The sequence below is a fragment of the Dipodomys ordii genome, unplaced genomic scaffold (genome assembly GCF_000151885.1).
Source record: "Dipodomys ordii isolate 6190 unplaced genomic scaffold, Dord_2.0 Scaffold205, whole genome shotgun sequence".
In the NCBI taxonomy this organism is placed as follows: Eukaryota; Metazoa; Chordata; class Mammalia; order Rodentia; family Heteromyidae; genus Dipodomys; species Dipodomys ordii.
Genome location: NW_012267421.1, coordinates 1,713,384 through 1,740,677, shown reverse-complemented (window position 1 = coordinate 1,740,677; position 27,294 = coordinate 1,713,384). Strand labels below are relative to the sequence as shown.

The 27,294-nt window shown below is 37.1% G+C and overlaps 1 protein-coding gene across 5 annotated transcripts in view; it reads right to left on the bottom strand.

Moving 5' to 3' along the window:
* The window catches only part of Bbs9 (Bardet-Biedl syndrome 9), a 322,522-nt gene that overhangs the window by 166,512 nt on the left and 128,716 nt on the right, over nt 1-27,294 (bottom strand). For 4 of the 5 annotated variants that reach the window (XM_013035169.1, XM_013035167.1, XM_013035171.1 and 1 more), the window contains exons 12-17: nt 27,091-27,144; nt 22,209-22,311; nt 20,794-20,898; nt 17,220-17,234; nt 12,352-12,492; nt 9,259-9,354 (exon numbers count right to left, since the gene is read on the bottom strand). In XM_013035169.1, coding sequence (XP_012890623.1) covers nt 9,259-9,354; nt 12,352-12,492; nt 17,220-17,234; nt 20,794-20,898; nt 22,209-22,311; nt 27,091-27,144 — 514 coding nt within the window. The remainder of the gene's footprint in view (nt 1-9,258; nt 9,355-12,351; nt 12,493-17,219; nt 17,235-20,793; nt 20,899-22,208; nt 22,312-27,090; nt 27,145-27,294) is intronic. The other variant, XM_013035170.1, reaches the window with a different exon arrangement.

The following is a 27,294-nucleotide window of genomic DNA, read 5'->3' as shown; positions in this document are numbered from 1 at the left end:
CTCTCCTGCCTTGACGTTCTCTTTTTCAACTCCAGTCAGTATAAAACAGACTGGTTATGCCTGTCACAGAGCAGCACCCACCCTGGGCCTTATCAGCTGCCAACACATCATTCATTCCCCCGGAGCTTCCATGCTCTCTCCCCCCAACCTTAATATATTTGACAGATTCTTCCCATGATAATAATCTTATTTTCCCTCTTTTCTCTATTGAAAATATCAGGTCCAAGGTCACAGATAACAGGTTTAACTTTTTTTTGTAAGCATCACTAATGCTTCAGACATAGTATAAGTGCTGGAGGAAGGGATAGAGGGATAGAAAGACTGGTGGTGATGAGATACAGTATAAGAATCACCTATATCGAGTCTTATTGGAGCTAATCTTGAAGTCTAACATATTGAACACAGGCTGTCACTTATTCACTCTTTCTTTCATTTACATAATTCAGTGTAAGATGCTGGGAATAAAATCCAAACTAGAGCAAGAGCGTCCACCTCCAAAAGCTCATAGAAGGTTTGGAAAGGTGACATGATGATGCATAGAATAAATGCTGTTTCAGCTACACCCATCAGGAAAACTCTGCCACGGAGGTGCCAGGATTTACCTAGAGGAGGGATGACTATTTTCAAGCAATGACAGGCCCATTATAGAGAAAAAATAGGTAACAGCAAGGCAGAATTTACAATAAAAAGTGTGTAAACTCATCCCCAAACCAGAAAGGATTCAACAAATAAAAAGAACTGCAGGCCAATTTCTCTGATGAACACAGATTCAATGTTCTTCAATAAAATACGAGCCAACAGACTCCAGAAACAAATTTTTAAAAATCAAATATTATGACCAAGTAGGCTTCATCCCATGGATGCGAAGCTGGTTTAACATACGCAAATTAAGAAATGCAACAAAAGATCATCTCAATAAATGCAGAGAAATATTTTGAAAAAATACAACATCCATTCATGTTAAAAACTTGGGAGAAGCTAGGAATATAAGAGCATTCCTTAAAATAATAAAGGCTATGTATGACAGACCAACAGCTAACATCATACTGCATAAGGGAAAAACTGAAACCATTTCCTCTAAACTCAGGAACAAGGCAAGGATATTTACTCTCTCTCCTCTTCAATATAAGTTCTGGAATTTAGCCAGAAATATAGCCAGAAAAGGACATTAAAGAGATTCGCATATGGAAAGAAGAAATCAAACTATCCCTATTTGCAAATGAGATGATCTTATACCTAAATGATTTTATAGATATAGATATCCATCCCTAAGCTCCTAGAGCTGGTAAACCACTTTGGCAAAGTAGCATGACACAAAATTAACCTACAAAAATCAGCAGCCTTTCTGTATGTTAACAACGTACAATATAAGCAAAAAGGGAAATCATGAAAACACTCCATTTGCAATAGACTAAAAAAAGTACCTAGGAATTAACCTAATCAAAGACTTAATAGATCTTTATAGCAAAAATTATAAAAATCTGAAGAAATAAATCAGAGAACACCAGATAATGGAAAGACCTTCCATGTTCATGGATATGTAGTATTAGTATTGTGAAAATGGCCACACTGAAAAAATTATATACAAATTCAATGCAATCCCCATCAAAATCCCAATGACATTCTTTGCCAAGATAGAGACAACAATCCAAAACTTCAGATGGCACAACAAAAGACCTAGAATAGCCAAAGGAATTCTAGGCAAAAAAAAAAAAAAGTAACATGGGTGGTATCACAATACCAGACCTCAAACTCTACTACAGAGCCATAGTTTAAAAAAAAAAAAAAAGACTTGGTACTGGCACAATAATAAACCCGAAGATCAATGAAATAGATTAGAAGACCCAGAAATAAAACCATATACTTACAGTTATCTGGTATTTGATAAGGGAGCCAAAAACATACAGTGGGGGGAAAAATATCCTCTGCAACAACTGGTATTGGGAAAACTGGGTACACATATGCAAAAAACTAAAAGTAGATCCCTGATTGTCACCATATACTAATATCAATTCAAAGTGGGTCAAAGACCTTAACATCAGACCTGGAACTTTGAAACTACTGCTAGAGAGAACGGGAGAAACACTAGAATTTATAGGTATAGGTAGAAACTTCTTGAATAGAATCCTAGGGGCACAACAGATAGGAAAGAGACTTGACAAGTGGGACCACGTCAAAAAAAAAAAAAGTTTCTGCACAGCTAAAGACATAGTTACTGAATTAGAAAGACAGCCAACCAACTGGAAAAAGATCTTTACAGGCAATATATCAGATCTAATATAGACAAGGAGCTCAAAGAAACTAACCTCCCAAACCTAATAAACCAATCACTAAATGGGCAAGGCAGCTTCTTCACAGAAGAGGTAAGAATGGCAAAGAAACATGAGGAAATGCTCACCATCCCTGGCCATAAAGGAAAGGCAAATCAAAATAACTCTAAGATTTCATCTCACTTCAGTAAGACTGGCCAACATTGTGAATTTGAACAACAAATGTTGGCAGGGATGTGGGAGAAAAGGAATCCTTATTGCACTGTTGGTGGGACAACCAGTCTGGACAGCAATCTGGAGATTCCTCAAAAAACTAAACTTCCCTACAATCCAGCCATACTGCTTCTGAGCATCTACACTGTACATCATGAGCCAGGATATGATAAGGACAACTGCACAACCATGTTCATTGCTACACTATTCATAACAGCCAAGCCCAGATGCCCCACAATAGATGAGTAGATCCAAAAATGTGGTACCTATAAGCAATGGAATTTTACACAGCCACTGGAAAGGTTAATGTCATTTGCAGGGAAAAGGATGGAACTAGAACAAATCATGTTAAGTGAGACAACACAAGCTCAGAAAGACAAATGGCATATGTTCCCTCTGATATGCGGAAGTTAGATATAAAATACACTGGGATATGAAAAATTTTACAGGATTATAGATACTCACACACAGTGTGACCACAAGAGAATACTCTTTGAAGAGAAACACAAAGGCACAATGCTTAAATGCCTCTTCATATTTATTTAAAGTAATATACATACTAAGCAAACTTCAAAATATGGAAACAAAAGACTTCTTTTTTTCAAGTTTTTGATGATTCTGCCTTCTTTACCTTATGTATCGTGTATTCAAGTGTATATCATCAGGAGGGTGGAGGGGAGGGCACAGAACTCAAGGGAAAAAGGGTGAAAAGGGGCACTAGTGGAGCTCTCTGGACATTGATGAAAGTGAATTATTCAACTTGGTAGAAACAGGAGGAAGGGACTAGGAGAGAATGAGGGAACAAAAGACATTGTACAAAAGGAAATGTACTCATTACCTGATCTGTATAATTATAATCCCTCTTTATATCACCTCTATAATAAAAGTAAATTATTTTTTAAAAGAAATGTGTAAGAACTATATGCTCAAAGAGTTACTGCCTCAGGAAGAAGAGGACTTTCTCATGCTGTTTGTGTCTTCAAGACTCCAAGTTCCTTAGTCTTCAGTATCTTCTTGAAAATCTTCCTGTGAATTATAGAAGAAATGATGGAAGAAGGGTAACATTGTGAGACACAAGTCTTAAACTTACAGCAAGAGCACAAGAACCTGAGTTAAAGTCCTGTTACAGGCACAAAAATGAAAAATCATATCGAGAGGAATAAAATTCTCTTTATGAACAAGTAACACAAGGCAATCCTTCACTGGTTGACAGGTTTAATCATACACTAGTTATTCACTGCTATTCATTTATCCAAAAAATGCCATGAAGGTAAGTGCTGAGACAGTGGCAAGCAACCCAATATGCAAATGGTGCTGCCCTAGTCCTAGGAGAAGGAAGAAATCACACAAGTAAACAGCAAAGTGCAGACTATGAAGGGACTCTGGTGCAGGTAAGGAGGGTGCTGGAATCAAGACTCCTGGAGACTCTGCAGACACCACAATCAGGAAGGCCACTGCAAGATCAGGAGGGGTTCCCTGGGAGAACATTAACAGTGACAATGTTGAAAATGATGGAATCAGCTAGAATTTACCCAGCAGCACTTACAATGTACCAGAAAATGACAACATGACTCCAAAATAATACTGTCAGGGCATTATATTGCCATCTTCTAGGTTGGATCTCTTATGGCCATTTTACAGATAGTTAAGTAAGTTTTCCCAAGTCATTCAGGCAAACCTCAAGGAAGAGCAGGATCAAGGACCCACATCCCAAGTATACTGTACATTAACTTTGGCTGTTAAGGCAGTGGGAATGCCATGTATCAAGACCTGAGGGCAAAAAATGGCCAGACATTTACCAGAAAGAGAAGGATGGTCAGGGTGAGGAAGACAGTTGCCCTAGCTAATGATGAACATTAGGCCAAGGTCTGACTATAAACAGAGATCAACAGGGCTTGGTGAAGAATTTAGATACTGAGTAGAGTATGATGGCACAGAGGAAGCTGAGGCAGAATAAACTTGGGTTGGGGATCTGTCTGGGCAACTTAGATCCTAACTCAAGAAGCAAAACAACTAAAGATCGTGAATATTATTGCAAATGCAGAGGATTTTAACTGAGAAGCTAACACAACGACAACCTTTGAGCTTCTGCTTCTTTGTTTGCTTTTACTACAAGGCCTTCCAAGAGAAAAAAAAATGAACTGATAGCTATGGCCCAGGTAATGGGTGGTGGTGACAAATGAGATGTGTCATCATTCTAACATCACAGACATCATGAGGACAAGGAAACTCCCACTCTCTCAATTCTTACTCTCTGAAAAAACTTTAATGGCCAGTTTAATTTTCAGTCTTTACTTCAGTAAAAATAAATTACTCAACTTTAAATTTCTTCATCTGCACAAAGGAAAAAATAAATAAAACACCTCAGCAGATGGTTAAAAATAGTGTATTTCATCATGGAGATTCAATATAATGCTGCATAGCAAAGGCAAAGACAATTTACCTTTATACAATCAAATTTTAGAGCAAGCAAAATTACATGGTCTAAAATGGAACTATTTAATTAAAATATATAGATTATACAAATGTATAGAATTATGTATAGAACTATTTAATAATGTATAGGGTATGTAAAAAATGAAATGTATGTAAAAGTTCAGGTGACTAACAGGCACCCTGTGACCACGTTTCACACATGTACTAGAGTTATAAAACAAAAATAGTAGCCAGGTGCCAGTGGCTCACGCTGAGGCTGAGATCTGAGGATTGCGGTTCAAAGCCAGCCCAGGCAGGAAAGTCCGTGAGACTCTTATCTCCAATAAAACCACTAGAAAACCGGAAGTGGTGCTGTGGCTCAAGTGGTAGTGTACTCGTCTTGAGCTGAAGAACGCAGGGACAAGTGCCCAAGCCCAGAGTTCAAGCCCCACGACTGACCAAAAAAAAAAAGCAAAAATAATAGTGAATACTGACACAGATTTAATATATACTGAACTTGACAGTTTGTGCTTTTGTTTTCTTATTTGTGTCAACATAAGCGAGGGGGAGGGAAGAAACTGCATTTTTCTACTATGAAAAGTGGGATGTAGAAAGATAAATAATATTCTTAAGTTGGCTTTTTTTCAATTACCAAAAATCAACAAGAATCAATGAGTCTAAGGTTTATAAGACATTATTTTGATTATTAAACCTTTCTCACTGTTAATACTCCAAGATGATTAACACTGCCCGTGGAGACTTTCCAGATTATATATATATATATATATATATATATATATATAATATAATGGAAAAGGAGAAAGGAAAATTTCTATTTGTAATGCAACATAAAAGAAGCTCTATTTTAAAAAATATGGCCCTAAAACACTCATAATCAAAAGAGCTGCCAAGATGAACACGCCATCTGTTTATCTCTTTTTCCTCTGCATCTTGTAATAGCAGCTCAGTGGACATAATCATGTCAGCTTCCAAATAAAATAAATTTGTACACTAGTCACCCAGTCAACTGCCTTTCCACTCTTCTACATATGGAGAAAATAATGTATTTCATTAAGTACAGCACAAAAGTGCACCATGTCAGTATGTGCTCATGTCAGAACATCTGAAGTTCATCAGTCTAAATAATGTCTGTATTCATATCATAAACAATGCATCCACACCATTTATGCAAGTTGGAAATTTTAAAACATAACATGGAAAAGCAGATGGGTACTTTTTTGACCCCAAAGTTGGAGGAAATATATAAACAATTACAATAGATAAAAGCTTAATGTTCTAAATATATAACCTCTTCAATATTACTAGAAACTATGGATATTTACCTACATTTACTTTTTTCTTTTCTCTTTAAATTTTTTTTATTATTATCTTTAAGTCGTCGTACAAAAAGTTCCCATTCTACAAAACAGTATATGAATACAAGGTGTCTGACAACATTGTTACCCATCGCTCCTAACACATCCCTTTTTAAAATTTTTTTTAATTGAGATTGTGTGATTACATAAATTTCACATATTTCACAGTATTGTGGAATAGTGATAGTTAAAGTCACAAACACATTTTAACCTTCAAGCTAGACTGCTTTCTTTAAAGCTAGATCAATATAATAATCACATTGTTCCTTGATAACTGCCAATAAACTGCTGAGATAAATATTAACAGTAATATACACATGAATCACCAGATACTTCAAACTACTCCTAGGATATGAGGCAGGCACCAGATGTCTTTAGGTTTAATCAATATAATCATGAATGGTCCCTGAGTTTCTTAACTTCATTAAAGTAGTATCACAGAGCTCTCATAACGTGATCCTCCAGACACTAAAGAAAATTCATTGACTCCTAAAACCTTCATGGTTTAACAAACATTTCAGTCTTTTCCCTCCTCCTGAAATGGCCTGCACTTAAGTCAATTCATTCCTAAAAACCTTTTCAAATAAAATCTTCTTTGGGGATCTGACACTAGTTAATGTTTGCTTCTATAAGGATATTCAACTTTTTCTATCAGTTTTCTTTATTTGTCTCTCCAATTATTATGCATAAGAGGCATAACAGTCTATTTCTGATGGCCTACTCATCACAAAACAAAACCTACAACTACTTTATTTTACTTCTCGTTCCTGAATTACAAATTTGGCTGCTCAATCTTCTCTGGGAACACTAGGTACTGAAAACTTGCAGTACTAGAGACTCCAAATGCATATTTGCATCAAGTTGTGGTTTAGAATGCACCAATCTGGGCTTACGTAGAAATTTAGTAAACTGAGATTATTTTTTAAACATTTGTGAAAATTCTACCCATAAATTATGATTACATAATCATTATCATTATAAAATATTAATTATATAGACATTATTAAAGGAATTATCTTCCTGAATGCTTATAAGAGAAATTTCATCCTAAACTTCAAGCTGCACAATTCCCAGATTATATAATTATATATTTTGAACTTGCTAAAAATTGTAACTGAAATGCTTTCTTGCTCTTGTACAATGCTAGTATCTGATGAAGTATACAAACTACATTTCTGAGTGCTAATGTTATTCCTAACTTTATTTCCTTCTTTTACTTTCTCTCCCTAGTTTCTTTGACTACTTATTTTTACCTTATACATTTTGGGCATTTTTAAGCTTTCCAAATTCTTTTAAGACACAAAAAGAGATAAAAATCCAGGAGAGAGACCAAGACAAAGAAAGGAACAGAAGAGGACAATGCACAGAGCGGCAGAGTTTAGCTGATAGTTCAGCATCTACATCTCAGGAAAGCTACATGGGAACGATTTGTAGATAGTTAAGCAATATCAGATTTCTTCTGAAATTCCACTACACTGAATCACTCAAAATTACAGACTTCCGTGTGATAATATTTTATAATGCTGGTTGTAAAAATAATTGATCTCATTAAAATTTGACTGATCCTGTTCTTTCCAATTTGGGACTGTAGTAATAATTTTCAGAAGTCCTGTTAGTATAGACCATTCTCCCAAATATTTTTATCACAGTGTTCATTTGTCAGAATTCACATACTACACTTCAGTTACATTGAAGCATTACACTTACTTTCTGAAAACAAAAACATATTCAGGTCCATAGAGACTGTGATTTGATATCTAAAATGATGAGCTGAACTCACTTTCGCCTTGTCTGCTCTGATTGGTCTGCACTGAATCAGGAAATTGAACTCAAATTACCATACCGCACCCTTGAAGCCTTCGTTGATCATCCAGCAGGCTTGGAGAGGAAATGAGTATGTGGGACCTACAGGAAACACTAACCAAGAGCCAAGGACAACTCTGCATGGCTTATGAATCACTTCCCTGTTCAACATGGAAGAAATACTGAGTTCTCGCCATAGTTTCTCTGTGGATTCAGGTTTCTTGACGCGAATTACCACTATGTGCTTTTCACAAAAAGGAAAAAATGGCAAACACAAGTTGGGCTCATATTTCTTCATGTCTTTCTTAGAATGAGCATTCTGATATAGCAGAAGGGAGCCCCAACATCTGCCTCGACCACAGAAAGCTGTATACTCTATTAGACCTATTTGCTCCAACACTAAGCTATCTCCTAGGGATTAATCCAGCACACTGAAGCCAAAACCAACAGAGGATGTAGGGCTGCCCTTCAGGTTTGGCTTTATGTCAGTCATTTGATTCTTATTTCATTATTTAGTCTGTGAACCTACACTGTGGCTCTGTCAATGCTTTGAGAGTTAGGTGCCAGTCAGTAGCTCTACCTATAATCCTAGCTAATTAGGAAGTTGAAATCTGAGAATTCTGGTTTGAAACCAGCCCAGGTAGAAAAATCCATGAGACATGAGATTCTAACCCAATCAAGCAACAAGAGAGAGAGAGACAGACAGACAGACAGACACAGAGAGACAGAGCATACACACACAGAGAGAAAGAAAGAAAACAGTTTACATAAATAAAAGAAATACATCAAAATGAATCCATCAGACAACTGAAGAGTAAAGCTGACAAAAGCAAAATGGTGCCACATGGCTAGTGTTAGCAATACTGAATTACGCACTTAAGAATCTTGTAAGGTGACAAAGCTCATACTAACTGTATTACCAAACAATATATTTTTAAATAGAGCATATGAATAGGATGAAAACTATACTCATAACAGACCCATGTGGAATCTTCTCATTCTTCTAAGGTATTTTTGTTACTTATCCAATTGTATTTGCTTGTTTCTGAGTTTGCCATATCAGTTAGCAGAAGCTTTTATGATCTAAGCTACAGAAACACAGGTACAATTTCATAACAGCACATATGTTCCTACCTATTAACATTTTTTTTTCAAAAACAGATTTATCTTACTGTACTTACGAGAGGTTTTGGAAGCAAGCAGAGTAACACGGGAGCCTCCTAAGAACCGAAAACCCAGCACATTCACCTGATCATCCTCTGACTGGTTGGCAAAGCCTGCAAAGAAAAGAGGAAAAATCACATTATGTGATCACCAGGTAAAATGAACAATTAGTCCTTAAGACAGGAGGCCTAATCAAGTATTTTTTGGTCACAAATCATATTTAAGGCTCACATCAAGAATTTTTCTCTCTGGGGCCCGCCTTGAACTCGAAATCCTCCCATACAGCTAGGATTATAAGTACAAGCTATTGTTACCTGGATTCAATTTCACATTTCTTTGGTAAGAAATTTTAAATTATTTTAAATGTATCTACAGAGAAAACAATTAGAAAGAGATACAGATTCAAAGTTATTTTATTTCTTCTCTACAAAGCTCATTAATTTGTTTTCAGTTAAAAAAATAGACAGTGAAGATTCGTAATAGTGACTTTTTTTTTTTTTTGTCGGTCATGGGGCTTGAACTCTGGGCCTGGGCGCTGTCCCTCAGCTCTTCAGCTCAAGGCTAGAGCTCTATCACTTGAGTCACAGCACCACTTCCTGCTTTTTCGGCTTATGTGGTACTGAGGAATCGAACCCATGCAAGGCAAGCATTCTACCACTGAGCCACCTTCCCAGCCCCTGTGATAGCGACTTTTATCTATGTTCAACATATAAAAGCTGTATACTCACCAAGAGAGAAATGATACTTATTTTAAACAGTTATATGATGAAAGCATGTCCAATATGAACACAAATGTAGACATTTTTTGAATATTTCATATACCCTGAATCTTGGGGAAATGTTTTTAATTTTTTTCCACCAAGTCCTATTTCTAAAACAAGTAAGCAAACAACAAGCATAACACCAATAATGTCAAACCATCTGAGGAAGAAAGGAGGAGTTAACCACACTTTCCTTCCTACAAGTATTTCAATTCATACCTTGCAGGGAAACCTCCCTAGTCAATGTTTACTCAGGCTCCAGATGAGTTTATCTATCTACAAAAAGGATCAACTTCTCAAAAACCAGGTGCTTAATATTTTGCAGATTCACCAATGACTTGTCATTCAGCACACACTTTCCCACTATGTTTCCAGGGCAGAACAAGCCACCAAGTAACTTATAAACTTAAACAATATGCTGCAAAGGTAGTGACTATTCCTTTTTTTTTCTTTTTTTACAACCCAAACTTGTTATATAAGATGGTAAGGGAAGAGAAGGACAGGAGGGGAGGGAAAAGGAGGAGAATGGAAAGAAGAAGAGATGAGGAAGAAAGAAACTAAGCAAATAATTACTAGCAATATATGTGCATATTTTCAAATCCAATTCAAGCTCAAAATTTAAATAATCATAAAAGCACTTAATTTTGGAGACTTTTATATAAGATTTTTTTAAACACTTCAAATTAATGAAAAATGAATTTAAGGGGGCTGGGAAGGTGGCTCAGTGGTAGAGCGCTTGCCTTGCATGCCTGAGGCCCTGGGTTCAATTCCTCAGCACCACATAAGCAAAAAGAAAAAAGCCGGAAGTGGCGCTGTGGCTCAAGTGGTAGAGCACTAGCCTTGAGCTGAAGAGCTGAGGGACAGCGCCCAGGCCCAGAGTTCAGGCCCTACTACCGGACCCAAAAAAAAAAAAAAAATGAATTTAAGGCATGCTAAGTAGTCATTAACAAAAGCTGACTTTACATAAAATCCTAACTCCAGTGAGAAATATTCTCTGCATTCTGAGTCCTACCACAGACATGGCGGGGAGGGGAGAATGTATCTCATAGCCAGAAGTGCTGAATTTAAAATTATTTTAGGGAATGTATCACATAGCAAGAATGCCGAATTCAATTTTTTTTTATCTTCTAATGGCTGTACAGGGAGGTGGCAATTTAACATGACCATTTATGTGCCCAGTGCTTGATGAGTCACCCTTTCCCCAGCTGTCAGATGGGTCCCACTTCCTTTCTTACACATGAGCCCTGAGTATTAGGACTGCACTGGTCTACCATTCCCTTTTTCTTTTTTCCTCCTCCTTTCATGATTTCCTCATTAACATATGGTTCAGTTTCCTGATAATCATTTTGTTAAACTGTACAAGTACTGATTTTTGTTTGTTGGTTGGTTGGTTGTAGGCCTGGGTATGGTGCCTGAGTTCTTTTGTTCAAGGCTAGTGCTCTATCACTTGGAGCCACAGCATCACCCTGGGTTTTGAATGGTTAATTGTAGATAAGAGTCTCATAGAACTGTTTTCCTTGGGCTGGTTTCAAAACATGATCCTCAGATCTCAGCCTCCTTAGTAGCTAAGATTAGAGGTGTGAGTCACTGGTGCCTGGCCAAGTGCTGGTTTTTAATGAAGGACGTGGCTGAGCTATTTAATCCCCAGATTATTTTCTTTAATTTCACCACATCACAAGAAAGTTAGTAGATATAATGCCTTGGAAACCTTGATTACTAAAGCTGTTTTATCTAATGAAAGACTTTGCCTTTCCAAGCCACCCAGGAAGCAAAGTGACTGAAGAAGGTCCTACCTTCCCCATATGAATTCGTGGACATACGCTGTGGTGCATGTGACCACTGCACAACCAGGGCCATGGGAACTTCTGCACAACCAGAGCCATGCAACTCTGCTCCTTCCAGCTACTGTGCTCAGCCCCAAAAGCACCTACTTTGGAGGCTACTTTTCCAGAGCCTAAAACTAGACTTTTGAAGTTACACTACAAAAGTCTACAGTGAAGGTAAGCTATATTCTTAGAAAAGGGACCCATCTGAAGATCTATGAAGAAGAGAAATACTACATATTTACATCTTAGGCCAAAAGATTCCAACCTAAAAAAGAAACATTTGATGTTGTCTTTCTGAGTACTAAAGGAAAACAATTATTATAATAATTTTAATCAAGCTTAAAAGGTATACCCCATTACCTTGTTGATATAAGGAATATTTGCCTTTGAACAGGCTAACAAGAGGGAAAGGTCCTTAAGGCACTATAATATCCTAACAGCAATTACATGATAATTATCCACCATTACCTGCTGCAGAAGATTCCATCTGAAATTCCTAACATTTCTGCTTCCAAAGTCCTACCTGGGAAGAGGCTGAGCAGGCTCACTGGAGATTTGTTGGTGTCAATCGTGAGTTTGTGACTTGCAGTTTTTGAAGGCTGATCTGGCAAGCAGACTAATTTCAGAGGAAGTCTAAATTTACATTGGATAACTCGAGGAATGCCTGAAATAAAAGCGTCAATTGTAGATACATAGTTTGACAAATAGTTTGGCAGAGAACAATTTGTATTTTGAGTAGCAACATACTCAGTTTATCCGCCCACTTTGTTTAGAATAATTGAAATAACTGTGGAGTACTGTTGTGATTTGTATTTCTTTACTGTGCCAAAAAAGGAAGTCTTAAAAGAAGCATGGGTCTTAAGTCAACACATTTGGACACTACAAAAAAAAAGTCCTACTTATTTACCCTCAATTACTGAACCAAGGCTTTAAGATTTCTACAGCTCTAGCTTTAATCCAGAACTCAGCTAAAATGGTGAAGAACAAGAAAATTTTTCGATCCAAAGCATATCTAGATTTTTTTACTTATGGAAGAATCATATTATATTAAAAATTTTCAACATAAGAATGAAAGTATAATTTTGCTCTTCAGTTCAACTAAAATACATGCCCATTTCACACATTGTATTAAGAACAGAGCTTTCATATGTAAATTAAGTATTTCTTTTTTTTGGGGGGGTGTCTAGTAGTGGGGCCTGAACTCTGGGCCTGGGTGCTGTCCCTTAGCTCTTCAGCTCAAGGCTAGGGCTCTACCACTTGAGGCTTAGCACCACTTCCAGCTTTTTTCTTTTTGCTTATGTGGTACTGAGGAATGGAACCCAGGGCCTCAGGCATGCAAGGCAAGCGCTCTACCACTGAGCCACCTTCCCAGCCCTAAATTAAGTTTTTCTCAAGTCATTTTATCTCATGCAAACTTTAAGTGATATTTTGAAAAGCTTAATCATCTAATTGTCACATATTTTTAATATCCACACATGGATAGTAAAGTAGGTAACTAGATAACAAAGAAGTTTCCTATCAGAATTTAAATCTTTTTTTTGGGGGGGGGTCTGGTCGTGGGGCCTGAACTCTGGGCCTGGGCACTGTCCCTCAGCTCTTCAGCTCAAGGCTAGCACTCTACCACTTGAGCCACAGTGCCACTTCTGGCTTTTTTCTTTTTGCTTATGTGGTGCTGAGGAATCGAACCCAGGGCCTCAGGCTTGCAAGGCAAGTGTTCTACCACTGAGCCAACTTCCCAGCCCTTAAATCTTTTTTTAATTATTCAATATTCCTATGTAGAATGTAACTAAAACCAATGTAAATTAAGCTCTCTACTTAAAACTAGACAAGATAAAATATATAGAATTCAGTGTCTCAGCATCCTGCCTTGTACCATACAGAAATGGGAAAATCAAAATGCTCTACTTGATGGCTTCTCACATTAATCTTTCATTTCTGTATAGCAGTGAGAGTTAGCAACTTACACACAGTAAAAGCAGAAGTAGCTAAAATCTGGAGACAGAATCCCAACACAGGATCCCTGAGATCAAAAATCTGTGTCGTCCATGACAAATGGTAAACGTGTGGTTCAGTCCCCATTGAAGCAGGAAGCAAACTTCCCAGTCCCGTAATGCACTGAGGCATGGGAGATCATCCGGGCCATGAGCACTGATAGATGAGGCCAATTAAATCCTTTTTCAGAGCATGTGGAGCATATTTGTCATTCTCTTCAACATATTCTACTATCCATCAAATTTCACGTAGCTTACTTTTTGCTCATAAACCAGCAGATGTTAAAATCACTTCTGGAACCCTAGCTGTATATTATAGCTAGTGTCTCTTAAGGAAAGTCCTGGGGTATTATTTCCTGACATTCTGGGAGGGTTTAGAGGCAAATGTATTTGTACTTTACAATGATGAAATGTTTTGACTCAAAATATTATGGTAACATGATCTAAGATTCTGCCCAAACCACAACTATCAATTCTAACACACCCAAAAAAATACACTATACTACCTTTCCAACATTGGGAAATTTCCATCTATAACACCTATCTCTAAATTATGAAAATGTATCCATTGAATATGCGTCTGCTCCAACAAATAAATTACAGCCTGGTTAATAAAACTCAGAAGAAAGAAAGCAAAAACTTGTTCTCATCTCCTTAACACTAGATGAACAGTGTAACAAAAGTAGGCTTCAGTTTTTTACAATTATACCTTCACTAGAGGGAGGCTATCTTCTATATACCTTCAACCAAATTCCAATTGTTAAAAAAAAAATTGCTACCAACATTCTTCAAAAACTATACCATATACTAACTTACAATTTAAAGACTTTAAACATATTTCTTAGCATATATGTTTGAAGACTATTATCCTAAATCCATAAGAACCAAGAGATAAAGAAAATGATGATGCATATACATTTTCAAAAATGGAACAAATGGATCACAAGCACTAATATGCCTAGGAAAGAAATGCTTTATAACAGAGTTCACAGTTCAGTGAGGTGTGTGGCAATCCTCACACAGGACAGGGTACATGGTGTACAGCTGCTGAGATGGGCATTAATGACATCACACAGTAGGGCAAGGGCACAGTGTGCAGTTGCTGAGATGGGCATTAATGACAATGTCACACAGTAGGGCAAGGGGCACAATCTGCAGTTGCTGACATCTGCAGAATTGCTGCAAAAGTGCTTTCTGTCCCAGGAATGGCAAGCTTGTTTCACAGAACATTTGGAAAACATTACTTTGAAAGATGATGACACTCATACTTCATAAAGTGATTGTGGCTATTTTTTAAATGATGGCAGCTTGAACCATTTTAGCATTAGGAGGAAAAGAAAATGAAATCCAGAATAAGGAAACCATACCTTTAACAGAAAACTTAGAAAAGCTACTATTTTATGGAACATCCTATCAAATCAAAATCTAAGCATTTTGAAATACAGTCTCTAGTGTTGAGACATGGGTCTTCCGAGAGCAAGTTCCTATTGAGATTTACAGTTCCTTGAGAAACTTGAAGTGAAATTGGGTTTTAATTACTCTTCAGGCTATAACTATATTGAAGAACCTGAAACCAAAGAGCCATAGAGGCAGACAGGGGTATATGCAGGTATCTATAACGAAGAAGTAAATAATCACATGCAAATTAAAGACGTCAAGGTTGCTCACAGAAAGTGCCTAACTGATTCTAACTCTGCTCCCATCAGCCAGAGTACCTCCTGTGGCTGGAAAAACAGTCTCTATACTTACCTTATCAAATGTTCTCCATTTTCTCTCAGATGAGAAAAAAGAAAACTTTGTTATTTTACTTAGCTACTGACCTAGTCGTTCATCAGACCGACATTGTTCTGCAGCATTTGAGAGTTGCCTTATTTTTTTAACCAAATACAGTCACTTTCCCTCAACTTCCCTTCCCCTAGAGCCTACCAGTGGAAGTGGGTAGTCACAATGACTGGGGGTGGGGGGACAATCCATCACAAAATTATTCAACACACATTGAAACCTTTCCTGACAGAATCATTTTTCCAGAAAGTTAATTTTAATTCTACCTGGCATACCCCAAAACCCAGGATTCCTGTCAAGTTCTACTCCAGAAAATGCATCTGCATGGAGTAGAACTTGCCCCGTCTATACATCTATACATGACACATGTACATAATACCTCAGAAAGCTTTCCAGGGCCTGCTAGAGTCATTTCTTATGAAGACAGGGCACTCGGAGCAGTAGCAGGGTCTGGTAGCCAGCACTTCCGTGATCTTTTCCTGTTCTGTCTGGCTACACACTGCGCTTCATCTACAATCCTGTTTTACACTGCTCTGTCATGTAACTTTAATGCAGAAATAATGGAGACAAAGTCTTAGGGGACAACATAAAACCACAGTAGCCTCCCTTTCCTCATGTGAAAGCAGACCTGCTATCCCAGCAGGCCAAACACCCCAGGACGATAAAACACTCGCCTTTGAAACATGAAGCCCTGTGTGGAAGACAGACCTACGTGGCAGCATATCAGGTTCTTGCCCAGCATCTCAACTCTGCTCCTTGAAGTTTCACTGGAATTTTAAGTGTATCGAAACCATTACTCCTGAATTGAAACATTAATTTTTCCCTAATATGATTATTTTTCTCATTGTTTGGGCTGAGTTGACAGAAAGGAAAAAAATGTCTCTCAACAATAACCTTCATTAATCTTTCAAACTTACTCATCTAAATCATATTGTGGTGTTCACAAAACATAACCCAAAATGTTAACAACTAAACATAATCCTGAATGTTAAAAAATATTTATTATGACTATCAAACTGTGTTTTGACTACCTAAATTCTAACTTGACAAGTAAATTTTATGTCAAGCTAAGCATTCACCTCTATTCAGACCCTGCCAGGCACTTTTCATGATATATCAGATATCATGAAATGTGCTAAGTATTAGCATTATCAAGCCTATTGGAATAAGTACTGCAGTCTTATAAGTGCTTTAATTATGGTTAATCATTAATGACCAATATTGATACTTAAAATTTGTCTTATTAAATCATAGTGTGGTACCATGTATGTATTATAATATGCAAAAAGTGGAGAAAATCATTTAAGATTCTGACACACCACTTTCTTTTTTCCTTATTCTTTCAATTACCTTGAGTAAAGCAAAACAGAATATGCAAGTGGCAAGCAATGATTTTCAATAAGTTGTCAATGATATCTTTGATGGTTTCTCATTTAATCAAAAATTCTCCATGGGAAGGTATACACTGCTCTCCAAGACAGGGTCCATTATTGAGTTATCCTCAAGAACTTGCATACTTAGAAGTTTATGAAGAGTCCATTCACAGTATAAAACCCATTCAACCCATCAAAAATTTTAATTTTGAAACTAGTTCTGTCCTAAACTATTCTTCACTTACCATCAGGATTTCGATCTATCCAGCAGAAGCAATGGATAAAGGGGTTGGAGGGAGAGAACACATGAAATTATCGATGGTAAAATTAAAACACTAGTTTAATATACCTCTGCTAAAATAACATTGAAATTTTCAAGGTCATCACAGATAACCAGCAAAACCATCAGTCAGACCACCAGTCAAACACATCTCCATATTTGAAGAGTACTACTCAAATAAATGAAATCCAACAATGAGCTCACACTTCTACTCTCAGATGCCAGTGTGAGAGCGTTATTCCGGTCCACACATGGTAAAAAGAAGAAAAGATCTATGTTCTACCAAACAGCAAAAGTCTTCAATCCATATGATATGAAAGAAGGTGAGTGAATGAAAACTGAGTGAAATCCAAAAACACACTAGGATTTTCAGCTATGTGCCTAAAAACAATTTTAGTAGATCCTACTATCACAGAGTCATGTTCATTTGGGGAATTGAGGGCTTATCTTGGTATTCATTACCTTTCTATACTTTTCACATTAGTTTTCAACATAGTTTATATTAGACTATACTAATTGGACAAAGAGCTTTCTGTGATGTCTCCATATAAGCACATAATGTGCTCTGGTCAAATTCAACCCTTCTGTTATATTTTTTTATTCCTCTTATTCCCCTTTAACAATAATTTATAACCTGCATTCAGTTAATCAATATCTAACCTTCCTATGTTGGAGCACTATTTATAATTTTTTAAGTTCTATTTACTGAAAAGCATAATAACACAAAATGGAATATGCAGCCATGAGCTAACAGATTGATTTTACAACTTCTCATTTTAAAATACTATATATTATTTGTACAGTGGGGTTTATATATATATATATACATTATAAATATTACATATAGTATATATCCACTGTGTATATATATATATATGTCTTATACATGTGTATAAGGTATTTTGATTAAATTCAGCCTATTACTCTTTCTTCTGCCCCCCTCCCCACCTTTTTAGAACATCTGTTAACAAGGTTCATGTCATTTGCACACATGCATATAAAGTCACTGATCATATGTACTTCCCCATTACCTTCTCCTTTCACCATCTTCCAACTGTTCTCCCTTCAATAAACAGTCTCTGTTTTACACTCCTGCACGTATATTTGGTCTATATTCTCTATTTGAGGGAGGTCATGCAATACTTGTCTTTCTATGCCTAGTATATTCGCTTAACACAATGATCTCCAGTTTCATCCCTTTTCCTGCAAATATGCATATACTCGTATGTGGGGGGAGTGTGTGTGAGAGAGAGAAAAAGAGAGACATTTTCTTTATCAGTTGATGAGCAACCAAGCTGATTCCACAGCTATTGTGAATAGTGCTACTATAAGTGTGAAGGCATCTCATTTGCATGCTCAGTTAACACATTAGTTGAGATATGCATAAGAATAGTATAACAGGACCATATGCAACTCTGTTTTTACTTTCTTAAGGAACTTCCTCACTGATTTCCACAGTGACTGAACTCATTTATATTACCACCAACAGTAGGTAATGGTGGTTCCTTTCTCCCTTCATCTTTGACAGCATTTTATGGCTTAGTTTCTTTCCTTTTTTTTTTTTTCAGGACCTACATCTTGAATTCTGGGCCTGGGTGCTGTTCCTGAGATTTTGTGCTCAATGTTACCACTCTACCACTTGATCTACAGCTCTCTTCTGGCTTTTTGGTAGTTTTAATGGAGATAAATGTCTCATGGATTTTCTTGCCCAGGCTGGCTTTAACATGATCCTCAGATCTCAGCCTCATAGGTAGCTAGGATTCAAGACTTGAACTACCAGCATCTAGCACTGCTTGGTTTCTTTTTTTTTGGAGGGGTCTGGTCGTGGATCCTGAACTCTGGGCCTGGGCACTGTCCCTCAACTCTTCAGCTCAAGGCTAGCGCTCTACCACTTGAGCCACAGCGCCACTTCTGGCTTTTCTTTTTGCTTATGTGGTGCTGAGGAATGGAACCTAGGGCCTCAGGCATGCAAGGCAAGTTCTCTACCACTAAGACACCTTCCCAGCCCATGAGTACATTTCTTATCAAGCATTGTAGCCTCCTCCTTTGTTTCCCTTCCCATCCCTTCCTATCCTCCCCCCCACCCAATCCTTCCCCCCGCCCCACCAAAGTTGTAAAGTTCATTTTCGACATAAGGACTTGTACATCTCATTGTTGCAATGGGTCCACCTGTATCCCTATTTAAACGATTTGTTTTTCCCCTTCCCCTCCACAAATTATACTGACATCAAATACAGTGAAAGCAGGGGTTATACTGTGGGGGAGGGACATATAAAGCAACAAAGAAATCATCTTATAAATGTGTTAGAAACAATCACATGAAAGAAAAAAGAACATTTGAATACATATCTTAGGGTTCATTTCCCTAACATCAACTTATCTGACCTTTTGCAAATAAGGGAAACCATGGGACCTATGTTTCTTTGGGCCTGGCTTTACTTCACTTAATATAATTTTTTCCAAGTCTTTCCATTTCCTAACAAATGGGACAATGTCATTCTTTCTGATGGAGGCATAGAATTCCATTGTGTATATATACCACATTTTCTTTATCCATTCATCTTGCCAATTTGTTAACTGGATTATTGTTCTTTTAGTGATCTATGTGCCTGTTTTGTGCCAGTACAACAATGTTTTGGTTTTTATGGCTTTATGGTATAATTTGAAATGAGCAATCATGATACCTCTAGCATTGCTCTTTTTTGCTCAGGATGGCTTTGGTTATTTGGGGTCTTTTATGTTTCTATATAAGTTTTAAATTGATTTAAAATTTCTTTCTATTTTTCTTCCTTTCTTTCTTTTTTGTGTTGGTCATGGGGCTTGAACTCTGGGCTTGGGCGCTATCTCTCAGCTTTTCAGCTCAAGGCAAGTGCTCTACCACTTGAGGCACAGCACCACTTCCGGTTTTCTAATGGTTTATTCGAGATAAGAGTCTCACAGCACCACTTCTGGTTTTCTAATGGTTTATTCGAGATAAGAGTCTCAGGGAGTTTCCTGCCCAGGCTGGCTTTGAACTGCAATCCTCAGATCTCAGCCTCATAGGATTACAGGCATGAGCCACCAGTGCCCAGCTCTTCCTTTCTGTGAAGAATAACATTGGAATTTTTATGTGGATTGTACTGAATTTGTAAAGTGCTACAAATTAATACTAGAATTAATACTGTTTTCACAGGATTTATTCTGTTGATCCATGAACATGGTAGGCTTTTCCATCTTCTATTATCTTCCATTTCTTTCTTCAAAGTTTTAGTTTTTACTTCATTCATCTTTCCTTAGTTAGGCTTACTTGTAAGTATTTAGCTTTTTGGGGTTATTATGAATGGGACTAGAAAAATCTATTCTTTTTTGTATATTGATTTCATATAATTTTGCTGACCTAAGATATTTTTGGCGCAAGTATAGGACCTTATCATTTGCAAATACAAATAAGCTGACTTTTTCCTTTCCTGTTTGTATTTCTTTTGTTATCTTCTCTTGCCTTACTGCTCAATTCAAGCCCAATATTCAGTGAGAGTGGATATGAATCACTCCATGTTTACCTGTTGGTCTGGTGTAAGAGACAATAGCATTTCCTTCCAATTCTGAAGGTGTGTAACTTCTTCTCAGATACACAGAGAAGGCCACTGTGCTAGTCATCTCTGGTTCTGTAAGAAATGTAAAAGCAGCATAACTTACATGGGGGGACAATATTAGCTAAAGCTCATGAGGCACATACAATATGCCACATGCTGCCACAAGCATTTCTGCATGGAGTAACATAATCTTCACAACAACCTACAAGGAAGGTACCATGTATCACAAAACCAGACTTCAGAGAAAGTAAGGTTACCTAGCTAATAACAGGGGTAGTAACTGACTGACAAATGTGGTATCTACCACTCTACCACCTGTTCCTCTTTCCTCAGACAATGAAGCAGAGAAATAGGCTCAGCAGGACAAATGAAGGTAGGGGCAGAGCAGTACTTCCTCACATCTTTGACAGCTTGTGAATAACCATGTTGTAGGTGCATGCCTTTCTGTGTAAGCCATTTGTCCTCCAATATGCATTAAAAAGGCATTGGAGAATTTGAATTATAATACAAAGTTGTTCTAAATATGTTTCTAAAAGATAAATTGGAAGTATTGCAAATTAGAAATGGAGAATTCAGTAGTTGAGCATCATCTACAAAGTTACAACACTCAATCATGCATTTGAGAATATTTACTGAGTTCCCACGAGTGTCAGACACCCAGGGAAGGCCTGTTATGCAGAGACCCATGAAAGAGACAGAAGCCTTGGCTAAAAAGCTAACCTGAAAAATAGAGAGGCTTGAAAGATAACTAAACCATCCCTTTAACACAGCTAATGATGCCTTGAGTGTAAGTGGTTGGGAATGAGAGATACTATATAAAGAAATCTTGCTAAGCATGGCCACTTAGGACATGTCTACTCTTTCAGACATTATTACAGATATTTTATATAGGTTCATTTTCTAATTAAATCCTCAAACAACCCTGAAACATGGATATTATTATCCTCTTTTTGCCAATTAAAATAGTTGAGTCTCCAAGTGATTAGTAAAGTACTTTTCCAATTACACATCAAGTGAGTTTAAGAGGCAGGATTCAAATCAGGCCAAACTTCAAAGCCACTGAGCTTTCTTCTAACATACTGATTCCATAAATAGGTCATTGGCAATACAATAAAGAAAGCTATGCAAATTATAATATTATATAATAATAGGTCCAACTAGTTAAGGAAAGCATTTAGAAATCTGAGATCCTAAACAATTACTGATTAAATATCTATGCTTGATACTTGGAGGGAAAATACAACAAGCAAAACAACACGGTCATTGATTTTAGAAAGGTCTGTCTCACTGTTTAGGTAAGAAACTTGCCATGAAATAAGCACTAATAATATTTTTGAAGGCCTCACACCATGAGTGACTTCAAACTAGAATGAAAATCTTACCCATAAATTCAAAGGTGAACTGATCACAAGTCAATACTAATGGTGGCTGCACATAGACAGACAATTTGGCTTTCTGCAATACCACTCGATTCTGCAATGTAACCTAGGGAAACACAGTATTCATTAATATAAAATTATGTTTTATCCAAGCAGGCTGTCACAACCACCAAAAAAATCACTAATAAATAATTGGAAACCTGAGAAAATAAGTAGTTACAAAACAGAACATGTAATATAAGAATGAGTACAAACTGGGCAAAAGAGTTGAGCAGATTTTTCTCCAAAGAAAGCTTTTAAAAGATAAACATTACGCATGTACAGAGATGTGTAGTAGTTTTTAACCATTAAGGAAATAAGGACTGAAGCCACAAAGACACACTAAACTGTACATGTTAAGGACTTTAGGTGTGAGTACTGGCGCAGTAGAACTGGAATCTTCACGTCCTGTTACTAGGAATGCAGAGCAGTGCAGCCATTGAAGAACAAACAGTTCAGCATAAAGTTTACACTACCTCACAATTCCATCCCAAGGGAAATGAAAACATACACCCAATTCAAATACTTGAACAAAGGTGTAGCCACATTTCCATAATAGTGTAAATAATCCAAATATCATCACAATAAGCTGATAAAGAAATTGGGATATCTCTTTGCAATCAAATAATGATTTTGCCAAAGAAAATCCTAAAATGAAATACTAACACTTGCTATGTGACATAAGTAACCTTTGAAAAAACATTATGCTAAGTGAAAGAACCCAGTCGCAAAGAACACTTATGCATAACTCTATAGGAAGGGTAGAGACCAGGCAAATCTACAGAAAAATAAAATAAAGTAGCAGTTGCTTCAAAGTGAGAGGGATGAGGAACAATTAATGGGTATGATGTTTCTTTGAAAGAGAAGCAAACATTCTAAAATTGGATGTGGTGTAGATGGACAATTCTGAAAAGACACTATGAACCATCAAAGGGGGAGCACTGTAGAGTATGTGTTACTTATATCTTAGTAAGGCTGTTCAAAAAGATAACCCTGCCCTCATGGCTACTGAATAACTGCCTCCTGAAATAAAGGGGTTTGTTCTTATTATAGTCATACTGTTGTCAATTATTTATCTTGTCTAGTTTCAATATACTTCTTTTTTTACATGAGCTAATGATTTTCTTATGATTCCCATACTTACGTGGATTTTCATTAGGCTAGATACATATCAAAGTCTTGCATTTTGTTCACAAAAATATATGGCATAACTAATTTGAAAAGTATCAAACAATAGCAAGATTAGTTGTTCCAATTCTAAGGTGATTGGTGACACTAAAAAAAATCCCCTGGTGCTGAAAAAATTGATAGCTAGGCTGTATGGAGCAAGAGCTGGCCTGGGACAGAGTGTAAGTGTACGTACAGAAAGCCAGGACTTTCTCCCTCCTCTGACAATGTCAGGAAAAATTATCAGCCTCAAGGATCTTTACTGGGCTGCAGAGTTAAGGGCTTTATTTTCAGGCTATCAGAGAGAAGCATAAAGACTTGGCCTCCACTGGCCAAGTTATCTCTTTGGATTTGGTCTTCTAAAAGTTCTGCTTGGTTGTATAGACTCCATTAGATGACTTCATCACATATGGCTGCTGTGGTAAACCGGACCAACTGAGTCAGAACCTCCAGGGCAGACACAATACTGGTACTTATATAGCTCCCAGGGGACTCTTACACACAACCAAGAATCACTGGGTGATTATCCCTTGCTCTCCTATGTGCTATGAAGTGGTTCTGCCTTCTTACCAGGTTACACATATCATTATTCACTAATGAAGTGCAAATACATTCTTATTTCTTAAAAATGATAGTTTTTAAGTAAAGGGTATGCATCACTGATGCCTTAATATTATATACATACAGTTAAGAGTCAGAAATGTCTTGTATTAACTTTAAGGCATGCATTATATAAACATATGTAGATACATATAAGCATATAAACAAATCTAAAATAAAAATTTTGACCTGTAAAAGTTTTAAAAGAGAATTACTGATGCAAACAAATATAATAACCACAGCAAATGAACAACGGATTCTTGCTTGCACTTTGTAAACTCTGTTAGAACATGAAATAATTGGTACAAAACAAATAAAACTTCCTCAAGGATGTCTGAGTCCGGTAAACAACCTAGCACCTCTTTAGTAGAATCTTAATGGTAGCTATGACAGGAAGAAATGATGTGTGACATGGATTACCATTTCTCAAACAGCTAGTTAGTCTGGTAAGCAAACAGAACCGATGTAAGTATGTTTCTATTAACAATAACAGTATTGGTATGCATACATACTTTTATATAAAATTAATAACAGTCATAACACATTTTTATATTCATGAACCAGGAAAGTAATTCAGTTATGTGCAATATATCATGTAAGTACTGTCACGTGCATTGGACAAAGGAGACACCTGGCTCACAGGGCTAAGTGAGGTGTCCAAGGTCACTGTAACATTGGTGGAAAAGGCACAATTCAACCTCTGTTTGCCAGACTCTAAGTTCAGGCCTTTCACCAGCAATATTTGAATCACAAAGTAACTTTACAGATGAGAAAGGAGTCCCATGTTACAACTTGAAAATAGAGGTTCAGAGAAGCCCCCAAAAAACAAAACAACAAGCAAAAAACAAAACAAAACAACAACAAAAAAACCATGACGACTGAGCCAATAATGCTGGAAAGCTAGACATGGAGACCAGGAATGTCTGTTAAGTTTACTTTACTTATGGGAAAATGAAACTCCTTCCAGTGGCAATGCGTGGTTTGTAAAGGACAGACATTCTGACTCTGCCCAGCATAATGGTGTCTACTTTGACACAAATCACACAGCTCTGCATTGTTACCAGGAGGCTGTGCATTAGATTCAGATGCATAATCATGATAGCTCCATACACAGATTTATCAAACCCTAACAATCTGCAAAACACAAATCAAAGAGATGGGACCAAAATAACTACAGTAACAAAGAATGGCTGTGTGGGAGCCAAAAGGAGAGTTACAGACTTGGCTAAATCATAAACCTTGTATTTTAAGAGGAAAATAATTATAGAATATTAAGGAGAAAATATAAAATGTTAATATAAGAATTTTCCATGCTATTTTCCTCTTCTAACGAAATGAAATCTAATCCCTAGGAAATATAATACCAATTTTTTTTTCATCCTAGATGTCTAAATATGGCTCCAAAGGCCAGGTATGAACCACCTCTCGGCCCTGCTGCCTGGAATGGATGGTCACGCATCAGGCACACATATTCAAGGTAGCCACATCTTCATTCACTTGGAACGGATGGAAAATTTTTCTCAATTAACAGGATTTATTACGATGGAAACTTGCATGGTTATGTATCTTGGCTGCCGTTGTTATAAAAGGCTATAAGAGGAGATTTATAGCTGAAATTTGTATAGAAACTGTGAGACAGGGTGAGGAAACCGCCATGTCTGCTATGTAAGACCAACCAAAAACCCTATTGTATTCTCCCTGTGCTTTCACAATGGCTGTAAGAGAACTGGGACCTAGGCATTCTCAAATGCAGTAAATGCACTTGAGTAACAGAGAAAGATTCTCCAGTAGTGTTAGCCATCATTCTAGGTGGCTATATCTACACTGAATCTGAGATTCAAAACCATCTAGCATGATGAATCTGAGATGCAGTATAGCCAGAGCAACTTGATCTGCTTTAGGCACAAGACTTCTTTTAGCATTTGCATTGTGCTCCTGAATTCTTATGTGCCTGTGTCTTTGCAATGTTATCACACAGGTATAAAACAGGTTTTCCTCACACAAAGGTACAGATCATTCCTGGAACTTCATACTTTTATTCTTGTTTGATTTCTTGCCACTAATGTCTTTCCACACTTAGAAGTATTAATGAGATTGAGCCTTTGATTGAACAGGGGAAGGCAGACTGGGGAAAGACCACCCTTGTTTCCAGTGGCAAGAATCCAAAATAATTAGCTTAGGAAACTGTTGTAAGATGGGCTGCCTTCAACTTTGACCAAAGATCTCCACACTTGGGCCACCCGCTGGTCCAGTGTAAGCGAACACAATTGGTAAAGCCTGGCTCCCTGTTAAGTTGCTCCAAGGACAGCAACTCATAATCTAAGAAAATACAAAGTCTCGTCCAAGTTTGGACTACATGAAACGCCAAAATCCACAACTTGTCTTGGCTCCCAAGGTCTGGGCAGTGATAAATATTTTCAGCTTAATAATGTGCTGACTGATTACCACACTTTAACCTAAATGCCTTAAGAGGGCTCTACATTTGAGTTCTAGTTCTTAAAGTCCACAATGACAGGACTGAAAATCTTAACCAAAACCACATCCTCCACATTCTATTTTTCCAGGACTATCAATTTGTCATTACTCTACTTTGTGGCTTCTTCATTTTGTATTTTCTTGCTAAAAATACATCCATTTAAAGCTAACATTGTGGCATATAAATGGGAATTTTTTTCAAACACACAGTCACAGATACAAGAATGGTGCTGTAAGCAATCGTCACATCACAGCTGACTATGACCATGTTACAGTAAACCATACTACAGTAAACAGACTAGGCTACTATGAATGACGATACCATCCCTATAGCTGACTGAAAAAAACCAAATTGATTTCTAGAGACAAGAAGAACAGGCCATATTAGGCACTTAAATGAGAGGAAAGGCATTATCATTATTCACACCATATACATACTGCTCTAAGTGCAATAATCCATTTTATATTTTTCCTTTACTACTCAAGGTCCCAAGGCTGGCCCCTAAAATTTTCCCAAACTGCTTCTGGGAAACAATAGAGACAGACATGAGGAAATATACAGTATTGTTTGCACATAAGTACAGTCTAAAATCTGGTACCATACCTTAACTGTGATAGAAGGGACAAGGTCGGTTCCAAGTTCAACATCAATGGCTTGCTGTAGACACAGAATTGAGAAGAAAAAGTAGAAAAATGGGATTTCAATATTACTCAGCATAAGTGACTACACTGATACAATGTATACTTTCCACCTTCAATTAAGGGACAAAGCAGAAAGAACTTAACTGCCCTAATGATAGACTACAGA